This window comes from Canis aureus, chromosome 7 (assembly GCF_053574225.1).
Source record: "Canis aureus isolate CA01 chromosome 7, VMU_Caureus_v.1.0, whole genome shotgun sequence".
NCBI lineage: Eukaryota > Metazoa > Chordata > Mammalia > Carnivora > Canidae > Canis > Canis aureus.
The window spans coordinates 40,688,299-40,700,575 of record NC_135617.1 but is presented as its reverse complement, the minus strand read 5'-3'; the positions used below and the strand labels follow the sequence as shown (position 1 = coordinate 40,700,575).

At 34.2% G+C, this 12,277-nt stretch overlaps 1 protein-coding gene across 5 annotated transcripts in view; it reads left to right on the top strand.

Annotated features, from left to right (window-relative positions):
* Positions 1–12,277, top strand: part of ADGRB3 (adhesion G protein-coupled receptor B3) — a 714,356-nt gene that overhangs the window by 559,041 nt on the left and 143,038 nt on the right. For all 5 annotated transcript variants that reach the window (XM_077903497.1, XM_077903496.1, XM_077903499.1 and 2 more), the window contains one exon: positions 2,118–2,220. In XM_077903497.1, the coding sequence (XP_077759623.1) occupies positions 2,118–2,220 (103 nt within the window). The remainder of the gene's footprint in view (positions 1–2,117; positions 2,221–12,277) is intronic.

Genomic DNA, 12,277 nt, shown 5'->3' with positions numbered 1-12,277 from the left:
CCCTATAAATAGAAGAATTGAAGTAATATTAATAATTTTATAGAGGTTCCAAGATTCCTAAATTATTAAGTGAATCTTGTAGCATGATGAATTTAATAAATCTTATAAACATAAAATTTATCTTGTAACATTAGTGTATGGTATTACTCTATGGTAATACTCATGTTAGGATCCTACTGACTTTTTTCTAATTAAAAAGTTTAAATTTTCCACAAATGAGTGAAACCATATGAGAATTGTAATATATGTTGGCTGACTGAATTTTTAAAAATGAAAAAAAAAAGTTTAAATTTTAAAATTTTCTGATTTATAAAATGTATGAACATCAGAATTATTTTATATATAATGTAGTATTTTGAAAATTGTTAATGTCTCTTATAGTTCATTAGAAATGTTCATCAAAAAGTTAATACACTAAGTTATGTCCTCTTCATCTACAAATATGTCTGTAGCGTTATATTATTACATAAAAGAGCAACTGAACATATCTTTTTAATCTATGTACTGAGATGATGCATTTACAAATTTTGTTTAAAACTTCAAATATGTTTATAAAAAGTTTTGAAAGTTGAGACATTTAATAGAAAATTTTAAGGCAATAATCTCACTCAATATAAATGAACAGTAGAAATATCTAAAGATTCTTCAGGGTGGTTAGTCTGGGTCTTTTATCACCAAGATTTTCCTATTTACAGAGCAAAATGATGTCACTGAAACCCTTTTAATAATGTTATTTGTGTGCTTGTGCTGTCATGAAACCACTAATATCATATAAAGGGTCAATTTTGTGCAGCCCTTCAACTTTTTGTTACATCTCCCACTCACAAAAGAAGAAACAACTTAATATTTGATGATGTCTTTAGCTTCCCAGTGTGTGGTTTATTATATTTTTAGATACTGATGATGCAGGGACAAGGTTAAGCAACTCTTGAGGGCATTTTGTATTGAGAATTGACCTAGGTTATTCCTATTTGGATCTGTTTTGTGAAGAAAGGAAAAATTTTTGTAATAAGAAATAGCTTTTTGTATTTTATTCTTACTCCTGTTTTTGTTTTGCTTTGTCTTCTCAAATATGTGATGGAATGTGGGACTTCTCTCTAAATATTCTTCAAAGGCAGATATAGAGAAAGAACTTTGATAGATTTTATTTTCCAAAGAATGCCTCCAGATCTCTGGCACCCCACCTAACACTGCACAGTAAACACACGCCTGCTGTGGAAAGTGATTCCATGTACTAATACAAATTGAACAGTCTCAAATACACAGCAAGTACAAGTATGTCTTTTTGTTACTGTCAGTCAGTGATTTACCACAGGGTACAGTAAAACAAAATCACTGTTACCCTTTCAGGGTAAACAACTGGTAGAACATTGGATTCTGAGCAGTTGTCTCAATAGCTTACATTCTTGATGCACTTAAAAATTATATAGCAGACTGTATATAAACACTTATTCATAAGGATAAAATATGGCAGACACCAAGTAATTTTCCAGCCTAATGAATTATCATTTGTGGGTTGGACTAATTTTTGGAAATGAGATTCATTTTTTTTTCTTTCCTTTTTTTTTTGGAGCAGTTTGTTAGGAAAATAATAATATAAAGAGTAATAAATTATTTAAAAACATTTGAGTGTTTGAAATGGTGGATGAGTGTTCATGGTTTCGTGGAAGTAATGGTTGCTTTCTAGTATACAAAGAGATACATGAGAATCTGTGTGGGATTTTTCCTTTTGGTTTCTATTGATTTTTATATGATAAACATATATATAATGGTAATTATAGTAATTGTATTTCCAAGAAATTTTATATTTTTAGTAAAAAGTATTATACTGATAGCAGATGTACAACCTTGACTCTTTCAGAAATGCCATGTTGTTCATACTAATGTTGAAAGAAAATAAAATTATCCTAAAGGACTCTAGAACATGCCATGTCACTATAAAATTGAGTCTCTAAGAATAATCTTTATTAAAAAAATTCATATATTTTCTTCTATAAAGGATATATTTTAGTGATTCCTTTTCTGGATTAATTTTACCAATTTGCATAATATGGAATTCTTCATCTTTCTGTTGAATTTTAAAGTTGGACACTCTCTCTCTCTCTCTTTCTGGCTAGGTACATACGCTCTGAAAGATCTATAATTCTAATTAACTTCTGCCTGTCTATCATCTCATCCAACATCCTCATACTGGTTGGACAGACTCAGACACATAATAAGGTATGACTGGTAGTTATTCTATTTGTGTGTTTATGTTTTGACATAAATTTATTATTGATAATCTAAACATTCTATATAAAATGAACTTCTGACAATTATTCTTTTAAATAAAATTATTTCATTAGTTTTTAAATAAAAGTATTGCCTAATCTAGACCAGAAATACATTCCCTTGGCTTAATTTCCTGGGGATTGAGAGGCTGTTTGTAATAGTAAAAATATGTTTATTAACATTTTATCAAAGCTCTGTGAGTTCAAAGTTTTGGAACATCAAAAGCACACATTTTGATTCATTATCCTAATTGTAAATAGAATTGCCTGGGTTTTGGTCTACTTTATTAACACACTGATTCCTAAAAGTCAACTATAAATTGCTTAAGAGTATAACAGAGATCGTGAAAATCTACCCCCAATTGAAGAGAGTGTTAGGTAAAAGCAACACTAGATTTAATGCTTTTCAAAAAGTTTTACTTCACCAAAAACCATTTTGATATTCAACCAGTACTGAGATTCTTGAATTGCATAGTCACTTTGAGCAGTATGTAGAAGTATAGGTCCCATTCATACAAATTGAATTGAGTTGAAGGACGATGTTTTTTTCAGAAATGACTATCAGCTTTCTTTATTAAACTACTCTGAATATAAGAAACCCATACTAGCAATCTTAAATAAATTTAATGCAATCTCAAAGGAATTCTGGTAAACATTGCCTTGATAACATTTGCTGATTAATCTGGGCCAGTTTTCTCAACTTTTTTATTGTCAACTACTAAAGCTAATAGTTGAACTTCCTTTCTTTCCCAGAAGCTGTCATTAAAAACAAACAAACAAATAAAAAAATGAATGTACTTTTCAGTAAGTTCTTTTGATAAATTAGATATATGTAGAACATATCAATGTCAAGAATTATGGATAGTCTATTTTGCTAACCTGTGCTCCTAAGACTGCTGATTACAGCCCAAAGAATCTGATTTTGGATCTGGGTAGTTAGGGCCTAGGAATCTGCTTAGGTGATTCTAAATGAAGATTTCTTCTTGAACCATATTGGTCTAGGCCAGAGGGAGAGCCCCAGTGAGAGTTAACTAACCCTGAAGGACCAAACAAAAACAATTAAAAACCCTACCCTGTAAAGGGCCCTGTGGAAGTAAAAAGAACTTTCATGTATTTGAATGTTTTGTTTTGTTTTTTTCCTTTTTATGACTATGTATCATAATTAAAAAAAAAAATTAAATGGGAAAAGGAAGAAAGGAGAAAGGAGAAAGGTTGAGCAAGATGCCAGCAGGAATTAGAAGAGGAGGAAGAAATGGACAAAATAACCAACAGCAGAGAAAGTGGGAGTCAACACTGGCTCAAGCTAGGAAGGAGAGGGGAAGTGATGGGAAGGAAGTAGAGAGGGAGAGAAGATGAGACTGTAAACCCTTAGGAATTACTAAATTACTTATCTCACTCACCCTTACTTTTTTGGCTGTTTACCTGGGCAGGGCTTCACATCTCTTAGAAAGGCCCATTTGCTTGTTAACATCTATTCACAATTCTTGAACTATTTGTTCTTGGAACTCCATGCAGAAAAGAAGAGCTTTTCCTCATGAGGTCGGATTATTTATTGGGTCTGGAAATCAGAAAAAAATCAAACTAGAGTTAGCTCAAGCCCATAGTTAGTTTTTGTTTTGTTGGTTGTTTTTTGTTTTTTTTTTCCCACCAAAAGCCCCTTTTTTGTCATTGTTTACACTCCAAACACTCATTACAATATGGAAAACTACCTGATCTTCAGTAGGAAATATGCTTTTAAGATTGTTTCATAGTATATGGAACAAAGTTTTTACAAATTCTAAGCCAGATGATCAAATGGTAGAATTTTTCTCAAGGTTTATTACATATTAAAGTGATTATTGTCTAAATCATTCCTGTCCAATAGAAATATAATGTAAGCCACAAAGGCAAGTTACATATGCAATTATAATATTTTATCAGCGACATTAAAAATGAAAAGAAACAGATGAAATTAATTTTAATAGTATATGTGACTCAGTATACCCAAGAGATGACCATTTCAACATATAATTAATATTTTTAAGTGTTATTGCAATATTTCATAATATCTTTATTAAGTCTTCAGAATTGATGTGTATTTTATACTTACAATACATCTCAAGATTTAGACTAGCTACATTTCAAGTGCTCACTGACTACATGCAGCCAGTGACTACCATATTATATAGGTCTAATTGGTAATAGTATTCAGAAACTGGTCTCAAGAAATTACATTCTTCTTGGCCATTTTGCCTTTCCTAGCCTTTCAATGTTGTTGTTTTCATGGAGATGTCTTTTTGATATTTGCAAATATTTTGAATGTCAAAGACAAGACAAGTCTAGCTTTACTTTTCTGATTAAAAGAAATAGCTGGTATGGGCTTAGAAAAAAAAAATAGTCTCCCCAGGTAATTAACTACACAATAGATTCCATGTGGTTTGGGGACCATAGTAGATCTGTTCCAGATAGCCTATGATAATTTTTGCTGCTACAGTTATTGATGCTTATAGGGAAGAGCTTTTGGGAGGGGGTAGCAATGATGAGAAACTGAGAAATTATTGATTTTCTCTTATGCTATGTTAATTTTGCTTTTCTGGCTCTGAATAGATGATTCTGCAAGCCTAGGACAATTCACTAGCATTGTGACTAGAAGGGAAAAATGTGAACGCTGGGATTTTATTTTTAGTCATGTTTAACGATATCAAATTTATGGGGAAAAGAATCATATATTTTATCACTAAATTCATCCTAGTTCATTTTATATGTGAAATAGCAGTATATGAAAGCTATACCTGTCTGACTACATTTGGGATTAATGATTTAAAAGAAAGAGAAAATACAAAATGTGTCATCTGTATAAACGAATGATCAGTATAAACTCCAGGAAAGTATTTTAAAAAGGCAAAATATTGATCACTGGCTACAGTGTGTAGGACCCCATTGCTGCTGTGGGCATTTTATAATTGACCAGAATTCGATCTTTGACTTCCTTAGTAACTTTTGATTGATGCTTTAGTATTCCACATTTGGTAAAATAGAAACACATGAGAGTACTTCTTGATGAACAAGTTATTTGGTACTACCTCTGAGAGTTGTCATGGCTAGTTTGTGTGAAAACTGGAATTTGGTGCTGATATCCAGAGTAGTTTTGAAGTGTCATATTGGGGTCTTTCTCTGAACTGCTTGTTGGAATCTAATTGACTCAATTATCTCACTACTGAGTATTTCTTTTGAATTAGGATAGAAACAAGCTGAAATAATTTATTGTTTAATGTATGAGGTATTCAAATATTTAAGCTATTGAGTCAATCACTAATAGCAAAATAAGGAATCAAATGCGCTTTCTTAAATCTCTCAAAATACATTTAAAAATTTAATGATAAATTGCTTCATTATATTTGAAACTCTCTCATAAAGGGTCATTGCCCTTGGATATCTGTGTAACTTCAACCCTGGTTGAAATGTTCATATTATCACTGAAATGTGTTTGTGAAGACTTTGTGAAGAACTATGCAATTTTTTTGAACCATATAAACTATTTTTGGTCCTACTGTTTTGCAGAAAACAAAGATTATTTTGGAAACATATTGAGAGTATGTTTTTCTAAATCACAAAATATATAGATGCTTCTTTCTAAAAGACTATGAAATGATTTATCATATTAAAAACTTCATAACATGCTTTTTAACTGATGGAAGCCAAATTTGGCAAATCTCTCTCTCTCTCTCTCTCTCTCTCTTTTTTTTTTTTTTTGTTAGACAATAGTAGCCACCCAAGAAGTTTGAAATGCTGAGATAGCTTCTTTCCCACAAAGAAGCTATCAGATTATAATGAAAAAACATCAAGTCCAGATTCTATCAAACAGCTATATATTTTTTTAGATAAATACTTATTAGCATATCAGGAAGAAACCTGTTTTATAAACTCAGTGAAAATCCTAAGTCTTTGACATTTTAGATACTTTGACCACACTTTGTATGCAACATTCACTTGAGGTAGACATAGCAACATTTTTGAAGCAGTCTTCTGGGCCCTTTAGTGAGCATGATGCAATCAGAAATCCTCCTACTCTAATGTCTGGAGACAGAATAATGAGATAAAACTGTGGGTCCCATCTCTAAGACATGCTGGATATAGGCTTCAATGAAATCTTTCATAGAGTTACATCAAGAGTAAGAAGTGTTTAATCATATTAGCTAATCCACATATCCCTAAGCCTTTATTTTAATCAAAGGGAACCCATTAATACACCCACAATAGTGATTAACCAGACATGAGTTCATCAATAAAGACCAACTTTTTATAGTAATTTTGATAAGTAAGTGTTGAGTGTGGACAAATCTACCTAGATCAAAAGGACTTGGAGTTGCCATCTCTGGAGTATGGCCATTTTGAATATAGTGCCGGCTGACTACCCTGGTGTGTGCATTCCTGGACAGCTCCTAGATTTAAAGGTTACACTAACTGGCACAGATATAGTATCATACTGAGAATACCAAAGTGTTATGAAATAAATTATAAGCATCCTAAAAAGGCATCCTAAAAGTTAAGTATTTAAAAAATAATAGTCAACTGTGAGAAGGCAGTTAGACACTATCTTTGGTCTTAAGAAACCCAACACAAGTTCTCATTAACATATCAAAGGAAGCTTCTCAAATTATTTCAGATGGGTAAACATTTCCTTAGCACTATTTAGGAGGAATTTAACCCATGTTTCTTGGTGTATGGACCACTGAACTACATAATGAGCTATGTCTTTTAATTCATTCTTACTAAAAATATAAAAATTCTCTATGTTGGGACACTTTTTAAGAGTCAGCACTCTACAAAGTGTTTTTTTTTCCTTCATCTCATGCTTATTTCCCTTTTATAAAATATTGTTTTTGTTCTGTAGTTTGTGTAGAGATAATTAGTAAAGATAGGCCAAACTAAAAGGCAGTAGTCATTCTAATGGAGGATGTTTTTGTGTTGTCAGGATTATGAGTTTTTTTTAGAAGTAAAATCTTAAATTTGAATACCTTTAATTAAGTGAAGCACCCTGTAATGTACCTATTTCTTCCATGACTTTTTTTTGCTGGAGGCCCAAATTCTTCACCCATTTACCTACATGTCTGGCCTTTGAATGTGTATGTGTTCAATATCTGAGCAGAAATATTGAACATGTCTTTTCAGCTACCCATTCTTCCCCTCCTGGTACTCTCTGAAGTGTTCTGCCCCTCCTCTTGAGATTCAGTGCTCTGCATACTTCCTTGGAGATAACCATCTCTTGGGTGGTGATGGTTGAACAGGCATTTTAAGCCAGATAGACCTAAGTCCCTACCCTAAGCTTGCCACTTCCTAATTATATGATCTTGAGTATGATATTCAGTCTCTCTGGACCTTAACTTCTTGTTAACGCTTACCTTATAGTGGTGTCGTCAAGGTAACATGAGATGGTACCTATCAGCACTTTAAAGCACTCCTTAAACAGTATCTGTGATTATGGTGATGATGATAATGATGATTCCCAGGTGTGTATCTGATTTCTACTTCTCTTCTGAGCTTCAGATTTCCTCTTGTCCAATTTTCTGCTCACTGCTAAATTCACCATTTGTATCCCTGCCTCACAATCCAACACATTATGCATAAATTGAACATGTTTCCTGTGGGCTCCAATCCAATTACATAAGCTGAGATTGTGAGAGTTAACCTTAACGTCTCCTACCTCACATATTAGATACAATAAGTCATCCCCCCTGTGCCAGTTACACCATCACTTGCTTCTCAAAGCCAGCTTTTTCCTCTGTCAGGTACTAATTATCTTCAGTGGTCTACCACTTCCAGCATCATTAAACATACTCTCTACCTTGTGGCCCAAGTCATGGAGTGAAAATTCAAATCTGACCACGTCACTTCCCTATGCATTTGTTGCTGCTTTCTCACCTCCTTATTGAAGTGATTTTCAAACTGCTCAGACACAAGTAGTGAAAAATGTTTTATTTATCTATAAAGGTTTCTATTCACTGATTTTCTTGCAGTAATATATTGGGGCTCAGAAATAAATTTTACTGAGAAAGATTCTGTAGCTTATAAAACTTGAGAAACCTTAAACATGACCTATGCTGACCTCTCCATTCTCATTCTGTTTTACTGACTTTTGTCACACTAGCAACATCAAGCTGCTTATACTTTATCAAAATTATTTTATGGGTTATTCTTCCTTGCTACCCTTGCTGCCCTGAAACGCTATTACTCTCCTCCACCCCACTCTATTTCCCAAACATCTTTATATGGCTTATGTTCATTCTCCTACACGGCTCGGTCCTTTCTTGTGTAGGAAACCCTTCTCTACCTTCCACTCTTAGGTACACCATCTTTGGTGCTCCATAATTTCCAGTGCATACTTACAATCTCTTATTATATTATTCGTTTCTAACCAGACTATACTTTTCTTAGGGTAGGGCTGGGTTACATGTATTCTTAAATTTATTGCCAAAATATAGTCTGAGTACATAAAGTATATAATATTTACCAGATGAATGAGTAAACACATTTGTTTGAGTCCATCATTTGGGCCTATACCTCCAAAGCTAGTAGCTGTAGTTAGTTGTATAAAGATTAGGATTTCCCACCATAGACAGGATCTAAGAAATATGTTGATAAAGACTATTTTCCTGGCGCCTGTTCTAAGCTCTAAATGATTGATGGCATATTTAAAGGTGATCTGGTTCCTGAGTTTTAGTTAAGAAGACTCTGAAACCTAACAAATGTGAAACTTCTCACTTGATAAGTCATGTAAAATAATGTTCATAATCTTCAAAAGAAATGTACTTATTCATAATTCCTCTCATAGAACTCATTTCCTGCCAATAATGTCCCAAATGTATGTTTATTATGTCTCAAATGTGTGTGTGATCCTAATGGCTGAAGCTAAAGCTTCCTATTTAGATTTATTAAAATCTAATTTATTGACTTGCTATGATGTTTGTAAAAGGATTTGAATGTAATAAGCTTATGTGTGATCCATTTGAGTCCATTTTGAGGTATCTTACTAACTCTGCCAAGGTTCTTCTAGATTTCTGAAAGCCTTTATCTAACCAGAGAACAGAATGGTTGGCTAGTTTCCTGATTTTCCCAGGATCCCAGCAATGAAGGATTATTTTGTTCACAAAGTGAGAGTGAGCTTTAACTTTCTTAGCCCCTGATTATACATTTCTAGTTTTGTGTGGTAGAAGTCAAAGATTACATTATCAAAGTCAATTTCAAAATAGAGCAAAAGATCAATATGAAGGATTGGTTTGAAACAAGCAAAGAAAATGAAAGTGGAATTATTTGACAATAAGGAGTTACTAAAATGGTTTGAGATATCAGGAGCCAGATAACCCTGAGTACCAGTTTACACACTCAGTGTGTGTTCTTAGGTCAAACTACAAAGCTGGGCAAAAGTCCCAGAGTGAGCATTCATTCATTCAGCAGGGCAGAAGTAGATCATAAGTCTCAGGCTTCAATGCTGGTAGTTGCTTTAGAGATGCCAGGCCTACTCTAATTACCTTTGTTCATTCATCCTCAAGCAGCAGAATGGTTCTCCAGGCAATATAAAGAAACTCCTTAATATGGCCAATTCCTAGTCTCCATCCTCACTACCCCAACTTTAGCACTGACGTTCATGATTTCTCAGCTGGACTACCATAACATTCTTTAAACTCTGGTCTGCTAATTTAGCTTTAGTTTGTGTTATCTCATCTTTCATATTACTGTGAAAAATATATTAAATTTTTTTTTATTTATGATAGTCACAGAGAGAGAGGGAGAGAGAGAGAGAGAGAGAGAGAGAGAGAGAAGCAGACACACAGGCAGAGGGAGAAGCAGGCTCCATGCACTGGGAGCCCGATGTGGGATTCGATCCCGGGACTCCAGGATCGCGCCCTGGGCCAAAGGCAGGCGCCAAACCGTTGCGCCACCCAGGGATCCCAAAAATATATTAAATTTAAATAAAAAGTAAATGTCTGATTATGCCATTCTTCAGCTTCAAACTCTACAGTGGGTCTGTAGGATTCAGGAGATTAACTGCAGTTTCTAATCATCACCCACATTCAAAGCTATCTCTAGTACATAAACTGACTTCATGGGAAATAAAGGACATTCCTTCTGGATAGATGAGTTATAAAAATACCCTTCTCTGGATGTCTGGGTGGCTCAGCGGTTGGGCGTCTGCCTTTGCCTCAAGGTGTGATCCCAGAATCCCAGGATGGAGTCCCATATTGGGCTTCCTGAGTGGAGCCTGCTTTTCCCTTTGCCAATGTCTCTGTCTCTGTCTCTGTCTCTCTCACTCTGTGCCTCTCATGAATAAATAAACAAAATCTTAAGGAAAAAAAAAAACAAAACCTTTCTCTCTCCAGGATGGGACAGCCTCTAATAGGGCTTTTGGTCTTCCATTTCTACTCTCTGGTAGGGGAGAGGGGCAGTTTTTGTGCTTCCTAGGGTATCCCACATCCCCTGCAGCCACTCTTGCCCTGTGCCTTTGCAAAAAGGTTGAATATCTGTTTTTCTTCCCTAGAATTAAGCCAATAGAGAAATGACTTTTCACTCTCCTTCTTCTCAGTACATAATATGAACCGGTTAGAAGTTTGGCTAATGTCAACAAGGGAGCCATGTTGTATGATTAGAGCTGATTATGTTTTGAGAATTCTGAATACACGGTAAAGTACTAAAGTGCTAAAAAAAAAAAGCCCGCATAAAGTGAATTATTTTAAATCACATATTCTCACAAAAGTCAAAAGCCCTTGAGGTAAGATTATAATAGAGCTTTCCATGGCCCATTATACAAACTTTGGGTCTATACCTCTCTAGGGTGAATATGGGATGAAGAGAGGAGGATTGAGGTTATTATTAAAGATCATTGACCGAGGCAAAATTTGTCTCAGTGTAAGATGGGTGAAGAGTATAAGAGAGAACTCCTTTCACAAACACTTCAGAATCTAATTCAGGGGTTGGCAAACTTTTGAGGTAAAGGACCACATAATGAAGATTTTAGGTTTTGTGGGTCATACCATCTATCACAATGACTCAGTCTTGCTGTTGTAGCTCAAAAGCAACCCTAGACAGAAGTGGATGTGGTTGGACTTAGAGAGAACTATAATATAATGTAAGGTGAAGCTAGGCCATTTTTAGGCTGATGCTTTTATGTCAGAATGACCTTCAGTTCTGAAGTTGTCTACCCAAGGTTTACTCCGTGCTTCTAACCTGAAGAACTAAAACAGGAGACCTTCAGCAATTTCTGAAAAGGCTTCCACAGAGATAAAAAGGAGTGAAAAACACTTTGAATTCCTTCCTTGGAAGCAAGAAATAAACAGAATTTCTTCACATATGGTAACTATTAGTTAACAGTATATAAAAATTAAAATAAAACAGGAATCAAATCACCCTCAACCAAGCAGGATATTTTATGAATTCAAGAAGCTAAAAGTGGGTAACAAATGACCACTGCATGAGACAACAAAGCTGGCTGTCTTTGTAGAAGACTTCTTAATGTTCAGCCATAATTGTTAAAGCTCCTATTAAAGAAAGTCTGTCATCTGACGATCTTGGGCAGAAAAGTAACATCTGACATAGAAAAGAGAAATGGCAGGGCTGAGCTATATCTTCACTAAAGTCATCCATACACAGAACAGAGTTTTGTTTTGTTTTGTTTTGTTTTGTTTTGTTTTGTTTTTGAACCTCTCCACCTCTGGTCCTCACTCTATCCTAAAAGCTGGATTATTATTATTATGTATTTTTTAAGCATTACTATGGTAAACTTTAGAACTAAAGCACAAACACCGATGCCTATTACCAGAAAAAAATAAGCATGTTTGAAGATTAAACTCTGGTTTTCACTCCTTTTGTGATGCTAGTCAGTTAATTTTAAACTTTAAGCCTTGAAGAAAGAAATAGGCGTGTGACTGAGTTCAGTCTAGGTCTTAACTCCAAAATTTAAGATGTATGAAATTCAAAGTGAGTGAATTAAAATATTTATAGTCATCCTAGGGTGCTACTGTACTGAATCAAAG